This window comes from Electrophorus electricus, chromosome 10 (genome assembly GCF_013358815.1).
Source record: "Electrophorus electricus isolate fEleEle1 chromosome 10, fEleEle1.pri, whole genome shotgun sequence".
NCBI classification, from domain to species: Eukaryota; Metazoa; Chordata; class Actinopteri; order Gymnotiformes; family Gymnotidae; genus Electrophorus; species Electrophorus electricus.
This window is the reverse complement of record NC_049544.1, coordinates 15,686,842-15,712,523: the sequence shown is the minus strand read 5'-3', so window position 1 is coordinate 15,712,523 and position 25,682 is coordinate 15,686,842. Positions and strand designations below refer to the sequence as shown.

General features: G+C 37.5%; 1 protein-coding gene across 2 annotated transcripts in view; it reads left to right on the top strand.

The window, feature by feature from the left end:
• The window catches only part of vopp1 (VOPP1 WW domain binding protein), a 27,042-nt gene continuing 1,360 nt past the window's right edge, over nucleotides 1-25,682 (top strand). The window contains exons 1-5 of one of the 2 annotated variants that reach the window (XM_027005933.2): nucleotides 1-435; nucleotides 13,000-13,022; nucleotides 22,884-22,961; nucleotides 23,673-23,806; nucleotides 25,343-25,682. The exon at nucleotides 25,343-25,682 is cut by the window's right edge and continues 1,360 nt beyond it. In XM_027005933.2, the coding sequence (XP_026861734.2) occupies nucleotides 385-435; nucleotides 13,000-13,022; nucleotides 22,884-22,961; nucleotides 23,673-23,806; nucleotides 25,343-25,524 (468 nt within the window). In that variant the 5' untranslated portion in view covers nucleotides 1-384 and the 3' untranslated portion in view covers nucleotides 25,525-25,682. Of the gene's footprint in view, nucleotides 436-12,963; nucleotides 13,023-22,883; nucleotides 22,962-23,672; nucleotides 23,807-25,342 lie in introns of both variants that reach the window. The other variant, XM_027005932.2, reaches the window with a different exon arrangement.

Below are 25,682 nucleotides of genomic sequence, written 5' to 3'. Positions count from 1 at the left end.
GCTGTGATAGAGGCGTGGATGCCAGACTAGCGTTTTGTTACAGGCAGTTCGGCGTTGCCCTGTAGACTAGCCAATTTTAGGGGCGGTGATGGCGACTCGTAAGATTTGAGTCGAGAAAATAAATTTATTAGATGTTTGTTTGTTTTAAATGTTGTCACTTTTTTTTTTGTGACAGTGGACTACAGAGGCGCTGTCTACTAGATCGCGCTATCCCGCATTGACAGCAGGCTGAGCTACGGGTACACGGAGTCTGGATTGCTGCTTTGTCTAGAGCCAAAGCTACCGTGTAGTGAAAGAAGCATTCATCATTGAAAATGAACGTAAATCCGACGTCGTGACAGAATTTTGTCTACTTTGTGCCGTGGTGCCAGAAAGGAAGTTAAGATGAAGAACTATCGAATGGGTATCATCCTAACATTATGGGTGTTTGTAGAGGTGAGTCGCTTGTCATAAACTGGCACTCAGTGAATCCAGAGATGGCTTTTTATGATTTTCTCAGCAGCAATGGTGCATCTGGAAATCACAATTTGAACATTGCTGATAATGTTAATGTTACTTTTGTATGCTATTTCATAGTGTGTCCTGTGAATGCAGCATGACCCTGTACAGTTTATAAATGTAGCTACAGTGTGTCGCAATTAGGCTCCCCTTTGTCTTAAAGTCCACTCCCCATAACAAAAAGATGCCACTACTACTTACCCGGTGACGCGAGTGTGTTAAAACATGCATTCATAACAGTGTATTTGGTTTAGTTCGATGTGCACGTCAGTTGGGAACAGCAAAATACTATTTTATTCTCCTGTCTTTATGTACTTTAACTTTATTGTTCATAAAAAAAAAAAGACAATGCATTTCTTGTGACCATCGTACACTAGTAGTAGTAGAACTATAGTAGGCCCTGCAGTAGGGATAGATAGCAGCGATAGACTACATTAATCATATATACTAATCTTTTTATCAGTGTATTTTAGCTTGAATGGTAATGATTCGGGAAAGGATCCAAAGGTTATTCAGGGTTTAAGTAAATAACCTCTTACCTATTGGAATTAGTTTCTAGGTTAGTCAAATTATTGTAAAGAAAGGAAAGTGTGAAGTGCTCACGTGGCAGTCAAATTTGACTACAAATATCCAAAACAACATTGTACTAGTATTTTAGATGAATGAGTCGTTGTTTCTTAACCACCACCTTCCTACTCGAAACGTAGTTATTAGCCTCTGCATCTCTTTGCAGTGTTTGTGTGCGCATAGCTCAACTTTAACCAGATGACCAAGAAACAGCTTCGCATGGCAGTAGAATGAACTGTGAGACTGAGAAAGGCTGAGCATTAGCAGGCTAACGGGCACATGCAGCCACAATAAGTATCATACAATATAAGGGAAATGGAATGCTGGGACAACATACACTAAATCCTAGAGGAACGTGCACATTTTAATTTCTGCACATACTTTTTAATTACTGTGCAAAATAGGGATTGAGTTAAGTACGAGATAGCTTCTCATCTCTCTGTAATGTGTTTTTGCTGTCACAGACACACGGAGAAAATATGGGAGATATTTTAATGACAATGTTTTTTTTATTTCCTGTAAATAGCATAATAGTATTCAGATTTGGGCAGATCCTTTTATTGCACTACTGTTCTGGCTGATTCTTACAAAGACACATACACAAGCCTGCAGATGCACACACGGTTCTTTGCTTTCCCAACTCCTGGTAAAATTAGGTGCTCTTCAATATCAGAGCAGATGATGTGACGTCACCTGTCTCAAAATCTTATTAGTGTAGCCACCTGATTTACTACCATCACCCCTGGAGCATGTACTACATTAAAGTCTTGTGGGTAGGACATCTGTTTTCCATTTACTTGGATTCACCTGTGATTTTATGTCTTTCAGTAACTTTCACACAGGTCATGAAGAAAGACCAGACACCCATAAAAAAGCACATTTCAGAGAACTGAAATTACATTTTTGCTCTTTACTTTGATACACTACAAGTAACTCGATGGCATGTTACTCAGAAAGCAGCAATTTGTCATGCATGAGAAAATAGGAGTGCAAAGTCAACTCTCAAATTAATTCTATGTAGTGTTCAGAAGAAAACAATAATTTATATGCTGTGGGAAATTTGAAAATATCAGACTTTGACAGAGATACGGTTGATCTTTATGTTGTGTTCTGACTAATTTCTTTGTCCTTTCTGCAATCTAATATTGTAATAAAATGTAATAAATATTTAGTCAAATTTATTTAGATCATTTATTAGGTCTAAGTAGCTGAATATTTATTGTATAATGAAGTGAATATTTATTCAGTGAGGTGTTATTGCATGCTTCACAAAAAAACAAAAACAGGACATTTTAGGTGACTTTGCTATAGTACAGTGCCAGGTAGGAGTTTCCTCACCATAACTCATTACATTTGCCATTGATTCACAGATCAGCCTGGCAGATATGTAAAACAACACTTGGTTTGTTTTCTTATTAGGTATGCCTTTTTTCCATTGACACAGAGATTGGCTCTGCCTGATCTGTATGTATATTTCTCAGTGGCAAAGGTATTAGCCTAATACCTCAGGTTACTGCTCAGTTAACTGCTGTTCCTCGTTTAGATTACCTCATGCTCAGTATACCCATCATATTTAACTCACTAATTTAAAATACTAATTTAGCTAACTAATTTAAAATATTTAACACACAGTGGTTGGGTCTTTGTGTTCGGATTATCTTGTCAATCATAAAAGAAGAAACAGGAGGCCCCATTTTTACTACGGTTACTTAAACGAATACAAACCTTCAATCAGTCATTATAGTTTTATCTCAGGCCAGTGGTGTGTGAAAATGGTTTATTAATACCTCTTTGTTTTTGCATGTTAAAGCTGGTAGAATGTGGACTCTGTTTTACTGAAATGTGCTGTGCTGTTTGCTGACTGCTTGTGTGGTGAGAGCCGAGTGGACTCTTGCCTTTGCCTGCATCACATGCTTACATCCTGCACCTGTCACTGTTTGGTTCAGTCATGCATTAAATAAGAACTCAGCTGGGCAGTGTCCCCATGGTCCATTCTTATAAGAACCATGTTAGCTTGCAGCATGTGCAATTTATTTGGCTTTTTCTGTTTTGGTGAACAATTCAAGTTCTGAAATTTGAACATGCAACTCTGATTAATAATTGAGTTTTGGAATTCTCATATTGTGATAAAACAGATTCACATTTGTGGGAATGTCAATCCCCACACCTTGGAGGTGTCAATTTCATATAAATCCAAGAAAAAGGGACTGTCAAAGCTTACAAAATCCCTAATTTCTACTGAATTTATACCCATTTGTATTCATTAGATTTCTGACAGCCTTACAGGAATAGAATCCTACAAGTGGATTTTCACCATGCTCTGAAATATGTGCAACCTTCATTATAGGTGTCGCACTTTGAGTCCTTTGCTCATTGCGGTTCGTGAAGTAGGGTTTATATTTGTGCCTGCAGTATGACTTTGAGCTAAAGTGTGGCCCAGTGGAACGTGAAGCGATGGGCAGAGTGCAATAATCTGTGGAGAAACTCTATCGAGGGTTTAGTGGCAACTCAGTAATGTCAGTAATCTGCCACTACTCTGTGGCAGGGCGAAATTACTCTCTTTGGTCTGTTTGTCTTTGCTAATGGAATCAGCACTGCAGGCTGCCAGAGAGTGATCGATCTCCTTTTTGTGTAGTGATGTGGGTTGCTGTGAAAAAAAAAAAATATGAGAAGCATGGCGAATAAATTCACTGAACCATATCTACTCTGGTACACATATCTCCTCATCTCCTCTGAGTACTTGTAATGGGAGCATTCCCTAAAGCTGGGGGAGATGTGACTCAATCAGGTTATTGCCATCAGCTTCCAAAACAGGAGAAAAAAAGAGGATTTGAAAGAACACGCAAATATTGCTAAACTTTTTTTTTTTTTTTTTTGCTAGGATGATGTGGAAAAGTCAGAATATCACTAAAGCCAAAATGTGAAAGAGTGATAGAAATGTGTTTTTCTAATAAACAATAACATATCAAGCCAAGACATTATTTGCATTTTTCTGCCAAAATTTCATAAATGCGCATAACATTTGCAAAATGTTTGGACAGAAACCCGGCAACGGTTTTGGGCACTACATAGTTAATGTTACAAGAGTTTCTAAAATGCACAGTGTATACTTTACTGTGCTATACCTAATACTGTGGTGCTGTTCTAATAGTTCCTTAATCAGAGCTATCAATGTTGACAAACTAATGCCTAGTCCATATACAAATGGACAGATTATAATTCACAATTTATAGACTGCATTGACCAGCCTCATGAATGGTATAACACATATGGAATAACACATATAATTGTATGTGTATATGCTCATCAGTGTATTTGTTTATGCATCTGTGCTTATGCATAACCTCACCATGAAGCAGTAACTTTACTGTCTGGTATAACTCTCATGTAGAACAGAGAAAATCAACAGCCCAGACAGCATGGTTGAGGTTAATGATGTTTGGCACACTGGCATTGCTCTCACTAATAGTCATGTAGAAAGGTTGAAAATGAGGTGGTTTATATTCCTTAACCAATAACAATCATACAGCCTTAGTCAGCCTCCCATGGGATCTATCTCCATATTCAGGTTTGCAAGGAAACCTTCATTATTGTGTCTGTAGATGCAAAGTAGCATGCAAAGTGCATGAAGCATCAAAGACATAGGACACAATTAGAGCATTTGCAATTAATTGCATGCATTATGCTTTTCAGTGCCTCTTCAGGGACCATAGGGGAGACCTTTAGGCTTGGTACTTATCCCTTTGCTGGTTGAGATGTCAGTGTTGTTTCTTGCTCTTCCTTCAGCTCAAGCTACATGGCTGTGCAGCAACTAGCATTAGTCTGGAGGGATTTTAGCCTCAAAGTAGCTTTTTAGCTGGTTGTAACCAGCTGGCTGGATTCCCATTATCACAGCTAGCAAGCTTTTTAGCTTTGCTGGCTCTGTTTGTATACCATTATCTTCCAGAACCTTGCTGCCGGTGTTGCCTCTTCCTGTCCATTTGCCCAGCATCTGAATGAAAATTAATTGTGGGGATTCCATGTTTCCTTGGCTAGTTTGCCCGGGTGATGGAGGCCTGTGCTCTGGTTAGATTATGGAGTTGAAGCTGGCACCATAGCACTTTAAATGACAGGATTTATGGGGAAGAATTTTATGGTGGCACTTTATCTTGGCACTTTTCCAGTGTTGCCTCAGCTTGCAATGTAGTAGACAAGCACATTACCCATGATCACCCAACATGTCCTAAAAGCTGCAACAATTTGAGATGAGGAAGATGGGCAGTTCTGCCAGAATTGCACTAGTGCAGAAGGCATTGACAGCATGTATTATTTTGCTGTTGCTGAAAAAATCAGTTGTATCTACATTATAATTTTGATAGGTCTGATATTTTAAATTGTAATTCTGTTATTGTTAACAGTCCCACATATTTTCCTCTGTTGTGCCCAGTCCTCATTTCTGTTCTTTACTTGTCATGTGATATTGTGTATCTAATGCTGTCAATACAGAACAAGGAGAAATTAATTTTGAAATCTTAAATATTGAGATTGATCTATCTGTGATATGATGGGATTGTTTCACAAAGTGTTTCTCCAGCAATCATATTCATGAGAAGTTGTAACACTAACAGCTATATCCAAAGAACTTAAGGTGGAGTTGATCTTTTAATGAGTGAGTGATTCTAACTGTTCTTTGATTCCAACAAACTATTGTCTCTAAAGTAAGCATTTCAGTCCTGAAATGACTGATAATGAATGATGATACATTCTCTTCATCCATAAATTACTTCTGGCAATATAGCAAAAGGCACCATCTACGCCTTAATAGCTGAAAGAGTTGCTGTTTTTTTCATTGTTCCATGTCACTGCAGCAGAGAGATAGTGTCCTAGGGATGCAGAATTCTAAATGCAATGGCTTTTAACTCAAGGACATCAGAAAACCTTTAAAGCCTCATGGATAAAAACTGATGTTATCAATGTTTACCAGATAGAAATCTGCTTAGGGTTTCCAAACGTTATGCAGAATAGAGGTTTGTTGCAGCTGTGATGAGAGGGGTTTTACATTGGCCATATTTATATACATATGCTTGTTCTTCTCTTAGCTCAGATGAATTATAGGAGCTTATGTTTGCTGAAATAAAAATGTGGCGTTTATTTATGTTCAAATTTCAAGTGGTTATACTGAATAGAAAAGATTTGTATGTTTTCAAAGCACTAAACCTGAAGGTGCTTATCACCTTAAAACTCAGACTTTAAATCAGCTTCTCCTTCCAAATAAATTGACTGACCATTTTTACAATAAACTATTTCATGCACATTCTGACACTTGAATTCATATTTGCACAAAGGAAGTATATTCACAGATGGTGTTGGATTAGGGCCTCGTTATACTCCACATCTGCAAATCTGTGAGCATGTGGGCATCACATGCAGATGTCGGCATACTTGAAAAGTTATCATGAGCTCTAAGGCAGTATTTTGCTTCATTGTGTTTTGGGTCTCATCATAACCCCTGCAGTTATAAAGGTTATAAAGTTATAAATCAGTTTATCGTCTATAGTTCCAAATATTTCCATTGCCAGGTGCTGAATCTTTACTTTCTAAATAATACTATCACAGCCATCTGTCCTTTGCTCTTTATCTTTCAACGTGGTGTACTGTTATTATACTCTGCAGCCACTTGATACAGTAATAGCATCAACTACTTAAAGATTTAACAAGGTTTTATATAGTAATTCTGTGGACATGCGCCTGTGCTCAGGTGGTATTTGTAATGCACATTAGCAGCCAGTGGGTTTGTTTAGAGCTGTCACCTATAGTTTCTGCTCTCACTGAGTCAGAGGGGTAAATCACCTGGACTGGTCCCTGCTCTGGAGAGATTGTATTACTGATCCAGTTCCAGCTGAGTAAATGCTGGCGGGTTTGGCTGCTGCTGCTCATCTGGATCCTTGTTTGTTTTATCCTTGTTGTTTTATGAAATCGTGGATCTAAATTGAAATCATGGTGAATTTTAAAATGCTGCTAGAGATTACATTTTCTGCCTTGCTATCCTCTATTGCCACTACAAATTGACTGAAATACTCTCTGGATGAACTGTACCAACGTCAGTCAAACGACAAACCTCCAAGAGAACTCAGGGTTCATTGAGACATCTTTCTCCAGTGTCCAAAGTACATCTACCAGGGATACCACCATAACTTCAATTTTAATAGTGGCAGTACTGGGACTATGCTATAAATGGAAATGGAAATAGAACTATCTGTACCTTCTGGTCTGCAAGTGCACAGTATCTGAAAAATTCTGATTGATGTGAAGATCAAAGTGTTATTATTATTATGATTATGACTATTAGTTAAATCAGCTATGAGTGTGCACACAACTTGTCCTACGTTTGCCCTTTACAACATCTGATCTATCACCAAAAAAGCTTCTGATTAAGTACTTCATTAAGTAGTTCTTCATTTGTGCCTTCTGGCAGCCACAGAATAATTTTTGACAGTTAAATGCAGCAGTTCCATCCAGATTTGTTTACATTTGCAAGCCTTGTTCTTCAGGTAAGGGAGGTGGCCTATTGATTCATCACAAGAGTATAAAACTAATGCCACTCTCTTTATCTGACCAGTCTTTCTTTGAACAACTGGTTGTTAAACTCTGTGGATCTACACTTACCATTATTGCAGTTTTCTGTAGACCACCCAAATCATCAAGTACTTTTGTTAATGAACTTTTAACAATTTTAACCACCCTTTGTGCAATGTCTTCTAACATTATTTTAACAGGAGATTTTAATGTTCATTTTGATAATACTGATAATATGTTCATTAAATATTGTAATGTTAGACTTTTTTGATCCAACACAGAATGTCAGTTTTACTACTCACATTAAGAACCATATACTTGATTTAGTTTGTTGCTCTGACATTATACCACACAATATTACCTCTGTTGAGCTATCTCAGCCCAGTGTTATTTTAATGCCAACATACCGTATAGTAAATCAAAGGTGCACTCTATGATGTCATGCCACAATATTTGACATGTTAGTCCTAAGGATCTCAGCAGTTTAATTATTTCAAATTTGTTCCGATCCCTATGCCTTCGTGTTTGGCTTTAGTGGACTATTACAATAATAGCACATCCTCTGCACTTGATATCCTAGCCCCTACAAAATCACGGGTTGATTCATTTGTCCATACTACTCCTTGGTACATGCCTGCATTACATTGACTTAAGGCTTTAGGTCAACATCTGGAGTGGCTGTGCATTAAGACCAGACTTGTTGTCCATGAACAATTGTATGAATGTTTGATCATATACTCTGCTACAAAAAAATGTTCTCTCAACAATAAAAACATTGTATTATGCAAACATTATTAGTACAGGTGAAGGGAATACCAAACTCTTTTTTTTCTACAGTGAAATGTTTACTCAAACCATCTGAAACAAATATCAATAGTAACCTCTGGAATTAACCATATTCTGCTTTTTTGAGCTCCAAAATGAGCAAAGTTCATGAGCAGTTGCCTCTTGATCACATTGATTTATTACCAGCAAGTGCTATGAAATTGTCCCCATCCATTGTGTCTTCTGTCTTTCTGTCAACTGAATGTCATATTTTTGTCTAATACCTCCACATGTCATCTGGATCCTATTCCCACAAGCCTAGTTAAAGCATGCATGCCTTCAATTATTTCTTTGACAACTTTAATTATTAATTCTTCTCTAACCACTGTTATAGTTCCCCCTTTTTGAGAGATTTTAAACATAGCACATAAACAGCTTACCAATGACCTCCTCAATGCAGCTGATTCAGGTTTGCTTTCTATTCTAATTTTACTTGACCTCAGTGCAGCCAGGATCAATTGGCTGGTATCTTGCAGACAGGACACAGTTTGTACAGATTCATAATTATCTGTCAGAAAGCTTCACAGTTCGTTATGGTGTTCCACAGGGTTCAGTCTTAGGGCCACTATTATTCAACATTTACCTTCTCCCCCGTCTATGGCAATATTTTTCAGCACTATGGTATTCAGTTTCACTGCTATGCTGATACGCAGCTCTGTGTGCCCACTATGCCAATGTCTACTCTCTCTTTCAGTACTCTCACTGCTTGTTTCTGGGATACACATATATGGATAACAAGCAATTATTTAAAATTCAATAACAGGAAAACTGAGCTGCTTCTTATAGTTCCTTAATCTACACAAATATTTCTCTTTCCAGTCATATAAATAATGTCTGGAAATATTTTGTAAATGAAAAAAGGACATAAACATCCTGTTTTAACACAACACTCTACTGAAGTCTTAGTCATTGCTTTGGTTACATCACGCAATGACTATTGTAATGTGATCCTAGTGGGCATTTCTAACCAACTTATTTGCCAACTTCAACTCATTCAGAATTCTGCGGCACAAATCATTACACGCTCTAAATACTGACTATGTTACAACTTTGCTAGCGGATCTATCTTGTAGATATTCAGACCTAGTGAGGAGTGTCACGGAATGTTGATGGCATTTGTAGTTAAAAGGCTACAGCCCTTCACAGTTGTCAAGTAACCATCCCTTAGGTAGGCAGAGTTTTAAAAAGTTAACGTTTTCTTGCTACAATATCTACCGAGTTTATTTTTCCCCGGGGATTATTTTTTTCCAAAGGCGCTAGGTCCAAAGTGCACTCGCCCCTCCATGGGTATTTTGATTAACCAGTTGATCCCTGCGTGTTAGAAAAGTCAGTGACATGAGCAAGCATTTTTCAAGATTGTTAACCACTACCTAACAGCAACAGCACACAGTGAGGAAACAATAAGACAGAAAGTACTAAAAAGCAGTCTGCAAAGCACAAACAAATATGGCACGAAGGATAAGGCTGAAATTCATGAATCACACAGATGAAAGCTAAAAAATCAAATGTATTCTTTATACCTAAACATTTGACACTTTTTTCCACAATTGAATGGAATCGAAACTTGGAATTGATAAGAATCGTAATCGATAAGCAGAATTGGAATCTATATAATGATAAATAATATAAGAAATTCCAGGGCTTTCTCCTATGCTGCACTTCCTCCTCACGTTCGCATACTGGACTCGGTTACAGAATTTAAAACCGCTTTAAAAACCCAACTTAAAGGTTGGTTATTCATCTTAAATACTACTTGTGTATAGTACTAATTGCTGGTGTTTGTTATAGTTGTTTTATTGTTTGTGTAAGTTGACACTGAATGTCATGAAAGAGCGCTGTCACGGTTCGCCGGTCACCATGCAGGAGGGACATGCCCGCTCACACACACAGACACACAGACACACACACACACACACACACACACGCACACACACAACAAACAAACAAACAAACAAACAAACACAAAACACACATGCCATGGTCCCAATCACTCACTTATTGATGCTATTTAAGCCTGCAGCTACCTGCCGTTGGTGCTGTGCATTGCCAGTCAGCGTGTGCCTGTAGCTGTCGCAAGCATCTTCAGTTCCTGTGCTGATCTCCAGATTGAGCTATTACTGTCAGCTTGTTTCTTTTTTGAGTTTGCTCAGGTGTTATGGAGAAGGAAGATTCTCTTGACTTTCACTCGCCTCTCACTCCCTCCTTGCTGCCAGCTTCATAGATGCCATTAAATAAAATATATTATTATCCATGCAAACATGATTGTCATGTTAGTGACTCCTTCTACAGTTTGGACTTCATACGTTCTGATGTTTTATCTCATGATTAATACACAAATGATCAAAAGCTAAACTAAAAGTCTACACTACTGAGGATCTGTATTGAGTTATTTTGCAAGGAACATCTGTTATTTTCTAATCAATAGAATAAAACTCTGGGTGTCGGAATGGCATTTGATGAAAGGCTATATGACAAAAGTGATTTCACATTGTTCTACAAGTACATTTGTTTCATCAGCTCATATTGCCTTTCAAGTTATGACTTCACATCTAACAGCATCACATTACTTTGCAGAATTTTTTAATGCCATCGCATAATAGCAAAATCAGAAAAAATAGCAAAGAAAAAGAACAGGATCTATGATAAATTTATTCTTTGGCAGCTTTTGATCATTCTACGATAGGCCCTGGTATTTAATATGTGCGATATACTTTAAATAGCATAAGAGATCTTCTACAGTATTTCTACAAATAGAAATGGTGCCATCAGCTTTGCAGGAAAAGGTACAATATAATGTACCATTACATAAAGCCTGCTTTTAATATAACCAATGTAAATAAAACCCTCTATGATTCACCTCTCTAACTATCAAGAACATTTAAACATAATGCAAATTCGAAATTTTGAGAGAAAATCATATACATAATTTTGGAACACTTAGATATAATAACTTCAAGATCATTGTTTCCATGTGTTTTGAAACCATCTATTGTCTATTTAGCACTGTGTGCTTTTCCATTTTTTACTTTGGCCTGCAAAAACTAGTGTGGCAATAGTCTTCAGCTTTTAAGCATTTGTGTTTAAACCTGTGAACCTAACATGTAATGCAGGGGTGTCCAGTCTTATCCAAAGGTCTAATATGGCTAAGTACTTGTTTGAAGACTGAGACCATCAACTGGAAACAGGTGTTCTCCTGCTTGGCTTCAACAACAACCTTTACTCATACTGGCTCTTAGTGGATAAAATTGGATGCCCCAGCTGCCACCCACACACCAAAGTTCTATTTTAGGTTTTAAAATGTTTTTACATCATATGGTTTTTGCAATACTGTCAGTCACATTGGCTCAAAAATGAATTGACAACTTGCCAATCAAGTATTATCTGTGCATGTTCCTTTTGCCATTAGTTCCGACTTTGGTTTTTATAACTATGTTTATCCCATTCAGTCTGCTGCTAGTTTTCAAACAACATGCTTCAGGATGTACATGAATCTGAACACTAGTCTCCACTTCAAACCCCATACTGAATCTTTCTTTGTGGTAGATTGTCTTGCTGTTATGTTATGTGTGAAGGGCTTGTTTGTGGCTCATTATGAGCCTCTTCCCAACATCCCACGCAATGGGGCAAGACAAGACTCTGACAAAGGCCTTTCTGTCATGATTTCAGCAGGAACAAGGCAAGAGGCAGAACGCAGATACAGGAGGCGGTTTATTAAACGAGGGAAATACAAAAATGAAGGGCAAAATAAACAGAGGCAAAGGGGTAGTAACACTGAGGGTAAAATAATACACGACTGGAGTAAACGGAAAAGCAATGGCAGTACTAGGAGCATAATATAAACATGACTGAAGGAACGAGACTTAGCAAAATAACCGTTGAACTAGAAGACAAAACCCAGGGTTAAAATAATCAGAACAATCAAGGATAATCAGACGCAGGTGAATATAACAGTGACAACCAAAACATGAACTGCAACTGAGGAACAGACGAGGGGCGGGGAAAATGAAACCAAGGAACGAAACAGGGAAGTAAAGCAAAACAAAGACTCGACAGGGAAATCATAAAGCAAGGACGCTAGGAGGGTGGCCAATCGTTACACTTACCGAATGATTCACACAGACAGATAGCTGCATTCCACACTCTCAGGCCCAATTCCACTGCTGTCAAGAGTTAAAGTGCATCCTCCAGTGTGCTGCATGAGGGCAGAATTGCCTTCCAAGACAGCACAGTCCAGCACTAAACATGTTTTATGTATCTGTTGTGTATGTGTAGGCATTTGTAACTTGAATATCATAACATTTTGTATGGTTGAACTGTGTATTGAGTGTATGGCTCTTTTTTTATAAAAGGAAAGATATTTACAATAATTAGTTTTCATGAAAACTTTGCAGTTTTGGGAAAAAGTGGTGCTTGTTACAAAACTCAATTAATAGGCATAATTTTACTTACATTTTAGCTCATTAAAATATTATGTGTGTTGTAATATTTATAGATGTGAATATTTTTCTCTTATTTCAGTGCATAGAGGCTAAGAAGTTCTGCTTGTATTTTCAGGAAGGATATCCCACCTACTTCATGTGAGTACACAGTTTGCATTTTATAATCAGAATTATATATCATTGGAACACACTGCATTTATCATTGAAATTAATTCAGTTTTTGCCACAACATTGGCCTAAACTAGGTCCTCCACTGGTAATTTACTAGCCTTATTGGTTTGCCCTGTCTTGAAATTGATAGAAAATCAGATACTAACTTCATTTAGTTTGTAATTTGCACAACTGAGGATATTAAACGAAAATATTTTTGCATCTTCTGTGAGAGGCAATTTATGTTAATAGAGCACTTCATTAAGCTAAACTAATTGGTTTTTAAAACACATAACAAACTTTGCTGAACAGGGCAGATAAGTAATGTCATTTATATTTAGCTGATGCTTTAAATCAAAAGTGACTTACAATTATGACTGAGTACAACTTGAGCAACTGAAGGTTAAGGGTGTTGCTCAGGGGCCCAACAGTGGTAACTTGGCAGTGGTGGGGCTTGAACCATCAACCTTCTGGTTACAGGTCAAGTACCTTAACCACTGAGCAGGGATATTTGGTGTTCTCATTACCTGGGTTATCTCTTTTCATCCATGGATATGCTCCAGTATTAATGCTCTTTGACACTAGAGGTAGTAGCCATTGAGAACCATTCATACACCACCTAAGAAAACAACCCATTCAATTTACCCTGCCTGAGGAAGACATGAAAAGGGGATGATAATTAATTTGCAAACTTGTTTGAAATAGGACGCACAGCTACTCAGATATGTTTCTTTAATCCTGTGATTGACAAAAAAATGAGAAATAATGCTTACATATAATTTTTATTAATTTTGACGGCACAAAGCAGAGCAGAAATAGGACTTAAGATTTTTTGTCTCAGGACCAAATGCTTACTAACAGTTAATTTTATATCACATTCTGCCTAATGAAGGCAAGCATTGGGTTTGGTCCTATTCTCTGAGTCAGGAAAAAAGGTTTATCAAAAGGTGTCTAAATGTTTTGGGGTTTTTTATTTGCCGGTCAGAAACAAGTGTTTATGCCTAAATTTAGAAAAGAGTGTTTATGTTCATTTACTATGCCTACACCCTCTTATTGGCTTGGTTCTTACAAATTACATCGCTTCCCTCTCTGTTGCTGTTTGGGCACAATCATTGTCCTCAACCAGCCTTCGAGTGATTGCTGTGATGTAGCTTAGGCTGTTGGCTTTTCCCACACACTAGGAAACAGGGCAGTGGGTTTGATCTTACAGGTGGTTTCTATTTATTTCATTTCTTGTTTCTTTGTTTCATTGAAAGATTAACGACTTGCATTAATGATCTAAAAAACACAACCCCCCAAAAACCTCTACAATATGACTGGTGACGACCACAGGCACACCTGGCACTGGCCCATCGATTACACTGCTGCACAACAGTGGCAGCATCGAAGAGATTATGGTTCTTACTCTCATTGGCAGGGGCGTGCACAGAATCAGAGCCACAAGGTTTAAGCCACAGCACCATTTTATAGCTCTGTTTATCTACTCTCTGGGTGTGTCTTCTCAAGCACTCTATTCATCATTTTTGCTATAGTAATAAACTCTGCAAAAAGTGAGGCTCCTAAGCATTTCACATACAGCAGGGTTTGACCAGAGTAATTTATGGAGATATTCAATTTACTGTATATATTAACAGAAACGTTTGTAGACTATACTCTTTTCTAATGGTTTCCCTGAACAATTAACATAATTAAGGACAAGCTTTTCTATTGTTTATTTGACTGCATCTGATCAGCAATGTGTTGAGCTGACAAAGAAGAGGAAATTCCATATATATCGGGTAAAAGTGTGTCAATGAAAATATATTTTAATATATTTTTTATTTAAGTCACAGTACTTTTGGTGGGGATAGATTCTTTTTTCATTTTTAAATCTTAAAAAAAAAGAAAAAAATGAAAGCACATCATTCCACTGTAATTAATGCTGCATTACACACACAGCAGTGTTATACAGCATTGATCTTCTTTCTTGGCACGTGTAATTAGTTGCACTAGACAAGACATTACAGTATGTGCAGTAGGGTAGTTGCATTTTCGAAAGGATGGAAAGCATGGAAGGACAGTTTGAAGAACGTCTCTCTGCCAATAATATTCAAGGACAAAGGTTTTCTCATACTGCATATGGTACTGGAGAGACTGAAGCTGAATAACTAATGCTAATGGTAAGAACACATTCCATTCTTCTGCCAATATTACCTTTACAATGTATATAAAGAAAGACAAATGTTACCCTATTATATCCTTCTATTTTGTTATAAGAAATACACCTTGCTTTTATTAGAGATAGATACTGCACGTTTAAAAGAAATATGCATTGTTTTTATTAGATAGGTACTGCTTTTATAAGAAATCTTACCTGTTTGTTTGTCATTTTCTCTGCACTTCTTACATCACTGAGAGCAACATGATTTATTTCCTTAACTGCCAAGCTAGGCAGGCTGTCCTTGATGGGACATTTGCCTGTACCTGCATGAGTTACTGATGGGTGAGGGAGATTGGGTCTCATTCTAGGCACTTGATCTGCTTGACTGAATCCGTCCCTGCTTTCAGTCAAGGCGAATTTTACTGTGGGAGTCATTCTCCTTCCACTCTGCCAGCATGAGCTTCCAACTTCAGATGGTTAGACAAACATGAATAAAGAACTAAAAATGCTAATGTTTTATAGCCAGAAAGAAATTTAATTTGCATTACAGATTTCCTGTCTACGTAATAGATTTGTCATATTATGAAAGATTAAGGCTTTCAGCCTGTGTCTCCAGGTATGTGTCTCTCAAAGGCAGATGAATGAGGAGAGTAGAGAAGTACCCTCAAAGAAAGGGATGGAAGTAAGTAAGCCCTAGACTTCAAAACCAACCGAAGATGATGTTTTATAGTAATTCTGCCATGGACATTATTATTACCAGTAAAACCCTTAAGAATGTCTAATTGGGGCTATGTATAAAATATTTCATACTTCATTAGTCCTGTTTCACCAGTTATTAACTTGATTTTTTTTTTTTTTTTTAAACATTGTCTTTTCACAACAGTACAGATGCAATTTGTGGGTGTTTTTGGAAGTGATCCAGTGCTCAGCCGTAGGAAGGTGCTTCTTAATGCATAAAAATTTAAATTACACCTGTCTGAGCCAAGACTGGCTGCAAATGTCAGAACTCTGTGTGAGTTGCCCTGCGATGTGACAATAATTGGAGTCTTAAACTAGAAATGCTCTGTTGAAAGGTGATCAATTGCTAATTATTCACTTCATTCTCCTTAGAATAAGCAGAAGTTTCCATGTCAGATACACAAACCACCCACCTCATTAAGAACACCTTGTTACAACACTCATGAGTCACTTTATTAGATGCACCTGTCTCATATGTGTAGTTATGGATAAGCGTAGCCCATTTGTGCCATGCAGATCCATAGTCCTTATTCTTATAGCCATACCCGATTGGCAAAATATTATAGGAGGTAGACCATTTTCAACACAGCAATGACCATAACATAGTAGCGGGATGGTAGTGGGTCTTACGCTGGCATGAGTGTTATCACACACAGCAGCACTGCTGGAGTTTTTACAAATGTTAATGCTGCTGCTGGGTTGAATGGTAGGAGTCCAGAGGAAAGCCATTAAGACATCACGTCCTAATAAATAACTAAGAATGTAATAAATGCCTTTTAAAGTCATCCATTGGAACCCAGCACATAACTACAATTTTAATATTTAACATTAAGATTTGAATATTTCAACAGTATTTTGTTTTTTATCTATAATAACAGGTTAAGTAGATCAGTGTGAAGCATTTCAAATTCTGCTAGCTTTTTTTGGTTAGACTTTGTGGCTATGTTCCTAACAGCAAGATCACAATTCATTTCACTTTCACTTAAATCCATGAGATTGTTGGAGGGCCAGTCTAACAGAATATCCATTACCTGTTGTGACAGAGTGCCAAAAACAGAGTGCAGAATACATCTTAGCTGCAGTTGGCCAGCTGCGATTCTGATCACTCACCCTGCAATGAATTCTAAATAACCACCTCTGGTGATTTCCTTAATTTGCTTATTACATTGTCTTAGATGCCTGTCTGGTCATTAAGACATAATTATTGTTGTCAAAGTGAATACATTTTGGATATCCTGAATTTAATTCTGAAATGTTTTGAGATGATTCTGTATTTTAAAAAAACAATTATGAGCTAAGCCAAAATTTGACTATAAATTGCAGATGTGGCCTGAGAATGAAAAGCTCTTGGAACTCTTTTATTGGCAGTGTGTGTAAACTTTTCATTGTTTTTGATTTCTGTCCAGGTTAAGGAGTGTATACCATCTGATGGTGCTGCACGTAGCATTCTTCCATTGGTTACATTCCACATGATCTCACACCTATCTCTTATCTCTTTCAGAGGCATTTGTCTCCTGCGATAGGTTGATGTATAGCAAGGCTTTACACTAATTGCACTGAAAAATATGCAATATTCATCAGGCAAATTACGCCTATCTGTAACATACTTAGCAAAATAAAGTGCTTTTGATTTTGGTTTATGTAAACTTAGAATTAGTGATCTTTGTCTGATCACAGCATAAAGCCATATGAAATTGGAAAAAAATCTATATTTAATGTATGAGGCACTAAAGGCTTTGGCAGGTCATAGGTAGTATTTTAAACACATGAAAGATTTCTACTTTTAAAAAGGTCTCAAATGACATCAAAGCATTAATCTTTAGTAACTAGTAAACACAAGGTAATATAATTCCAAATTGTAGTTAAACTAAATGTGCATCTGGGATGATGACCTTAATCCTGACTCACCACCAATATGGCATCACTTTCCCTAAAGTAGAGAGACAAGAAAACAAATCACAATGTGATTGAACATGCACCATGCATTCTAATCCAGTTGAATTACAAAATAAGCATGTAGCTATTACAAAATTATTAGTTATTGCAAAATTCTACTCTATTAATAGCCTTAATATACTAGTTATTACAAGATTTCACAATTCTACTCTAAATCCATAAAATCAGCCATAATATTACTCCAATTCCACATAATTCTACTTAATTTGACTCCAGAGAGATTTGTTTCTAGATAGTTTTGCATATGGCTGTAGTTAGTACTATAAAGCTTGTCGAATACAAATTGGATTTTCTGAGCAAACCTCTACCCATTTTTTTCAGGAATTTACCATAAAACTGAAATCAGACAAAGTACACTTTTCACATTGGTGCATTCCTCTATACTAGACTAATGTTGACCCAGAACAATATGTTCACTGCATTAGCATTTGGTCAGTTACCCTCTCTGGAATTCAAAAAATACATTTTAAAATACAAAACACTTTGTGTTTGAGTAGAATTCCGGGGAGGCCAAGAACACACTATTTTGCTGTGTGTTCCATTCAAGTTGTTTGATCCTTTTGAGAATTGGTCAATTCTGCTCTGTGTATTTGCAATGTCCAACCTGGAACCTATTTTGAGTTGTGTTGCTATGATGGAGTTCCAATTGGATAAAGTTGCACTGCCGTTTGCACTCCTAATGGCCATAATACTGCCCACACCACCCATTTCTTCCCCTTTTATATGGTCCATTAAGTATGCTCATATTTTCAAGTATTGCTAATGGAGCTCATTTATTTTGAGATCTCCTCAATTTTCTAAAGAGGCTACAGAGGCTGTGCTACTTTTAGCATGGTGTGAGGCAGAAATAATGTGCTTTCAATGCATGCACAGTGTGACCATTAGAGTTGGTCTGAATCAGCTTCTTCTAAAAGATAGGTTTTCATACCTAAAGACCTGTGATGTTCTGCACTTGTTTGAGGTAAGGTAAATTGTTTTTCTTTTGTTGGTGGGGTGTCCCTTGATATTCTCATTTTGTGTTCCACTTTGATTGCTGTGTCACAGTCATTAGCAATGTGCCATGGAGGTAAAGCTCCTTTGGAGTGTGTCCCTGTCATTGTGTCGGATGAAGAGGTTAGCCAAGCTACACAGACCTGCTGCTGCTATTCCCAATTTGCCAGTGCTGTTATGATGCTGATTGTGTATAAAGCCTAGAGCTGTTTCATCATGTGTGGGTGAAGTGGGATGGGAACCTGTGCTGAGCTTCACTCTCACCCACAGGATTGATCTGTACTGTCTTTTTCATTATGAGCAGTGGTGGTGGGGGAATCAGGGGTGATAGATCTGTACATCAGTCTGTAGGAGGAGACAGTTGCACAAAGAAGTAGGCTTAGTATTAAATGTTTCTTAAAGATATTTTTCTGATCATTAGATTTACTAGTATTTTTATGTCTGCAGCTAATCTAATTTTATATCTGTACAGTAACATAGTTTTAGTAGCATTACCCCACTGACTAATGGAAAGTAAATGGCTATTTTCCTTGGACTACATTTCCTGTCACCTGCATTGATGCCAAGAGGCCTTAACAGGGCTAGTGTCTTAGCCTCTTCTCTGCCTCAAAGCAATATTACATTTTATTTGATAAATGTGTCTGTAGTTCTAAGGCTAATCTGATCAGTGTGTCCTGCATATGCTGTCATCTTAAATTAAACTCCATATACTTTCCTATCCCTCAGTCCAGAAAAAAACTTCACTGTAACACTGATACACTGTCAGTACTTAGCAATGCAGTTAAAAATTGAGCACTTGCTGTACCATAATAGCTAAACATTTGACGTTCTCAAGGAAACACTGAGATGGTAAATACATTTGTTTTCACTGTTCATCTCATCTGTGAGTATAATGTCTATTTATGTGCATTTTATCTTGTTTATTGTGTGCTTTCTGTTTGATGTTTATACATGTACGTGTGTCCTATGATTGTAAAGCATCCTTAAGCATGGGAAAGATTCTATACAAATAAAAATTGATGAGGACTATGATAAATACTTCAGGTCAAAGTGTATGTTCACTTTATGTTCACATTAGGACTGAACATTAATTCTTGTGAAATTCATATGGGCTCCTTGAGGAATATCGTACCTTGTAAATACTGTCAATTTTTCAACATTACACATGTTAAACACATTTCACCTGTTAAAGCTTAAAATAATTCCCTTTTTTATTAAATAATATAAAATAATTTGACAGTTGCCGTAGAAACAAATGCACATAAGATATAGATATAGATGTTTAGAGAAAAAAACCCCCAGAAAATTAGTTAAAAATAAGGACTGCATATTATTTGCCCATTTTACAAATGGTGTTTCACCATTTGAGCAGTGTCCTTTGTCTAACAGTCCACATGCTATCGATTTTGTGGGGAGTTTGCTTTGTTGTCCTAGAAACCATCAGCTGGCCTTTCCCCTCTCTGCTGGTCTGAAGGAACTGTAGCCCTGAAGGAGCTGTACCCATGATGATCTTTGCTGCTGGTGTGCCGTCTCCCTCAGTCAGTGTACACTCTTGGGCGTTGGCACAAGCCTCCCCACATAATGGTGAGCGGAGTAACCCTTATGAACTTTAAACGTGAAAGCCGTGTGGTCAGAGGGTTCAGCTTGCTACTGAGACCGCAGGCCATGCTGTCAGCCCTGAACAATTTTGCAAACCAGTCAGGTACACTCCCAAACAAGGAAGGCTGAATTATTAATTCTGTGTGGCATCCCTCATGAGATCCTTTAAACCAGGTAGTACGGATGAGCAGCAGCATCTTAATTTATAATGGTTGGCCCAAAGGCCTCCATCGCTACCTCAGCTTGCCTGCTGCTGGCTGCAGTTGTGCTGCTTAGTATACAGGGCAAGGGTCCAGGTAACCAGTCTCCATTGAACCAGAAGTGTGGGGATTTGCGTCAGTGTCATGTGTAGAGCACAACAGCAGTAACAGCAATGAATGTGTTTACCAAAACCATGGGCCTTATGTTGAAAGGAGAAAATAGCAATGCATTGCATCAAAAGCATTTCTCTCTCTCTCTCTCTCTCTCTATCTATCTATCTATCTATCTATCTATCTATCTATATATATATATATATATATATATATATATATATATATATATATATATATATATATAAAAGGTTTATATTATAATAAAACTCCATTAAACAAGAATTAACCTGGAAGAGACAAAAAGTTGAGAATTCTCTGGGAGAATCTACTTGTGGTACATACTCCTTATTTTCAGGCTAGATGAAGGCCTCTAGCTGAAAGACTATGATTCACACAAGGGCACTGGTATTCCACACAAATTTCACCTGAATCCTTAAGAGGCTCTTCTCTTCTTTACTTGTCTCCCTGGGTTGCTCTCTTGACTTTTCATTGTAGGGCATCTCCATGGATACTATAATAGAACACTATCTTAGTGTGCCTCAGGGATAAGAATGAGTAGTGACCTCTCATGGCAAATCCTAATTGCATAGCCTCTGGGTACAGTGAGGATAACTGAACCATGTATTTAACAAGTCTGTTAGTTGCAAGACCATACATACAAAATATTTGGACTGTTGAGGATGATTATTCATCAGAAGCAATCATTAAAATGGTTGTAATTGTAGATACTGCTCTGTTTAAGCTTTGATGTGGTCAGAATGGGCTTTCTCTCACCCCCAGACTACAGGAACCAGGACCCCTCTGGCGCTATGATGCCAAGCAACAAATAGCTAATGGGTTATCACACTGGCTGGGCTTTCTGACCCCTCCCAATTCACATATTGGAATCCAGGAAGCTCTTACTAGCCTCATTATACTTCAAGGATCTGTGACCATAAATTCCATCAGACTGAAAAACAACCAAATTTCCTTATTCCACTGAGATATGTTTCTTTCCCATAGCGCCACAGTGTTATAATTTGCCACTTAATCTACTATAATGTCAAGCTGTAATCAGCAAGTAATGTATGGCTATTTAAATATCATTTCAAGTTGTGTTGTTTGCTTCTATTATTTGTTTCCTATTACTTTGCATTATTCAACCCAGCAAATTCACTTGTATGTTGCTTACCTCATGTTTATTGTAAACAAATTTACCAGTCCTAATTGTGCTTACTAGATCTAATTAGAAAAATATATATTATAGTAGTTTGTAGCTTCAGGAAAGGAGGACAGGAATTAAACCTTAATTCCCTAAATTAGTCTGTCCAATTGCTTCACCCATCCTAGGGTCTGATATTTTAGTTTATAAACTTCACTCTATCATGAAGTATGAAATTGCCCTAGAAATGTATGATTATTTTCTTTTGTTAATCCATGGTTAACATGGATTAATACAATGTCTTAGACAAATTATTTATCCCCATTTTGAAAACAAAGGCTATTGAATATGCATGAACCAAGGCCTGCCCTTTCCCTAGCATATACCTGATAAATGTTTCAAGACACCCCCCCAATAGAGTTTCAGCGAGAAGAATTCAATAATTTATTTTGAAAGTCAATAGCCTCTTGCTAAGCGGTTAACAAAGACCCGAATTTCATGTTACTTTAATTTATATTTTTTGTTGGTTAGGGATTAATCCCATTTGGTTAAGGTTTCCTTTTATTGGTCATTGTTTGGTTTGACAAGTAGACTGCCCGGATGATCATTCTCACAGGTTAATTAAACAGTTTTACTTTTCTTTCTCTTAAGGTAGCCACTTTGGTGCACTACAAATCTAATTGTGTTATTTGGTTTTGGTCATGTTGTTTGTTACATTTGTAATTCTGTAGAAGATTCAGTACCTCTGGTTATTAGTAGAACCTTAATCAATGATTTTTATGAATGTTCTCCCATCTCTGTTTATTGAATAAATATACTCTTATTATAACTTTTGAGAGTCAAGATTGATGGCCAAATTTTTGGGATACAAGAAATAATCACATTATAAAACTGGCAACTTTCATGTGTTGAGACTGATTTAATTATTATTACAGTAATGTGCCCTTTATATTTCATCCCTTTGTGGACAGATGCCGTTCATATGAAGATTGTTGTGGAACGCGATGCTGTGTCCGAGCGCTCTCCATCCAAAGGCTCTGGTACTTCTGGTATGTGCAATTTCCACACCTCCAAGGTATTCTTTCCAAACAAATGTGATGCCAGATGACTTGGCTAAATAGTTTAACCTGCTTGCAGTATTTCAGCAGCTTGTAACAGTTTGAGTATTATTTGAAAAAAAGAAAGAAAAAATTAAAAAAAGAAAACCACAAATGACCAGCTTTGGAGGACCGAGGTGAATAGCTGTACTTCTAACTCCTCCAAATCAATATTCTACATTAGGACTATTTGCCCACTGTGAGTGTGTGCACTAAAAGATGGGAATCAAATTACAGAGCTCCTTCTACCATCCTTTTACTCCCATCTTTACCTGCTCTCTGCTCATCATAAAGTGTTTCACATGTGTTTCTGTGGACATCGATAAAGCAGAACTTTTTGGTCTGTCCGCTTAAGGCTTCTTTGTCTTCCTTTAATGTTTCAGTCTTCCTTTAATGCTTCACTTGTATCGCTGGCAGACTGAGAGCTTCAACATTTGTACAAGTCCAAATTCTCTAACAAAGACTTTAAACTCTGAAAGAAATTCCTATAATATGGGGGCAATATGTTTCTTGGATGTCATAAAAGCTTCAGATTCAGTTATACTCCCAGCAAATCAGCAGCTTTGGCACGTATAATAGATAACACAGGAAAAATAGCTGTCATAAAATGTCCTCATAGTAATCTTTTCCTACTTCCTGGAAAAACCTCCTTCCTTCCAATAGGCTACTGCTGATGATGGGTGTGCTTTTTTGCTGTGGAGCTGGCTTTTTTATTCGTCGACGCATGTATCCATCTCCTCTGAGTGAAGAAACTGCCTTTAATGTGTCTTTCACCAGACAACCTGTGAGCACACCAGGTGAGGAGATAATCTTTTCAGTGTTGCCTTCTCAGCTAGTTTAGTACCAATGTTTGTTCCTCAAAGCTTTGTGAGTCCATTTGCCTTTTTTGGTAATGGCTGAGATCATCTGATCGTATCATGTGCCAGAATCCTGGTTGGACAAACCTGTCCTAGTGAACACAGCCACAGTACTGATTTCATCCGTCAGCCAAACTCCTAATCATTAAAGTATCTGGTCATTTCCTAAACACATGGGGTAGTGGTGGACAGGGACACAGACATTTATTATTAATCTTGTGCACAGAAGAGAGAGCTGCTGGCTAGCTAGCGGCATGAGATATTACCCTCCCTGCCTCAGCCCCCCATCTACTCCTCCCTCCATCCTTTCCTCCATTTGCACAAAAATAAGCAGGAAATCTCAGGCAAGGCTTGCATGACTAAAGAGACTGGGTGGCAGCATATGGCTGTAATCAACTTCCTGCAGTTTGAATGGCTGAAGCAAACAATATGACTGAACAACTACTATGACAGCATGTTTACACACTACTTGTTGGCTGTTGTATCATTCATAGCTGCCACTCTGTGCTTGTTCATCAGAGATCACAACCAGAACAATACATGGATTAACGGCCTTATTTTAGGGGCCATCTTTACCAAGATAAATGATATCTTCCAGCATAAAATGACTGGTCGGGAGCAGGTCAAATTGACTTGGCTTACTGTATGCTCTGTACAAAAATATAATTGTTATAGACTGATGAGACAATCAAATATAACAGCCAAAGTTGGCACCAAACCACTGCTTGCAGTGGAGAAATGGGAATATAGCAGTATCACGCAGCATGTCATGTTCTGGTTGTACATAGGGGCATCAGAGAGGTCCTAGGTAAAGCAGCTGATCACCATCATTTTAAAAAACCTTTTTTCCATACAGTGACAAAAATAGAACACTGTCTTTTCATGGATTGTGTAACTTCACTAATAGAAAATAGAATAATTAAATGAGCGCCATCAATGTCACTCTTATGGAAAATTTAATCGAGAAGGTAAACAATATGGTGAGATGCCTAACTTATGTTCCTGGATCATCAAAGCTTTCTTTCTATGGAAACTTGAGACATGCAACATACTAGACACACAGTACAGCTGCACTCATGCAGGACAGACAAACCAATTAATATGTGTTGAGTTCATATTCCTAAGCAATATTTACTGATTCTAGGGAGCAGTGTGATTCAGTGAATTGTATACTAACATCAGTAAAACATCAAGAGAGGAGCGGACTCACTGAACAGATAGATCATAATATATATGACAGACAATCTTTAAGTCTTTTGGGAAATGCATGTGTTTAAAATTGTTTTCAAACTACACATTTATTAGTAATAGCTATTACTTAGTAATAGCTAAGGTACTTGCAGAAAATCTGTGTCAGTCATTTTCAGTAAATTAGAATCAAATTTTTTGCTGCCATGCATATTTAGGTTTGGCTTTTTTTTATTATAAAAGCGTATTTTTGTAATATAAAACAAGATCTAAATATTCCTCTCATAGTCTCTCAACAGCCTGGCACTCAAGGTTTTGGTGATCCTGCCATGGTAATGCCTCTTGCCCCTGCCTACCCGGGTCAACCCAGTACAGCACATATGATGACCGCCTATCCAGCACCACCATCCTACTGCAATCACCCTCCACCCTCTTATGACCAGGTCTTCAAGACCACGGAGAAAAAGTAGGCTGAGGCCTACACCAGGGGACAGCGCTACAGCTCTCCAAGCCATCTATTCAATCCGGGATGATACAACGCTGCACAACAGCTCCGATGGTCTAGATTGTTTTCAAGTAGCTTAAAGTGGGTTTTCAAGAAATGTTTTGTTTTTTTGGTTTTTTTTGT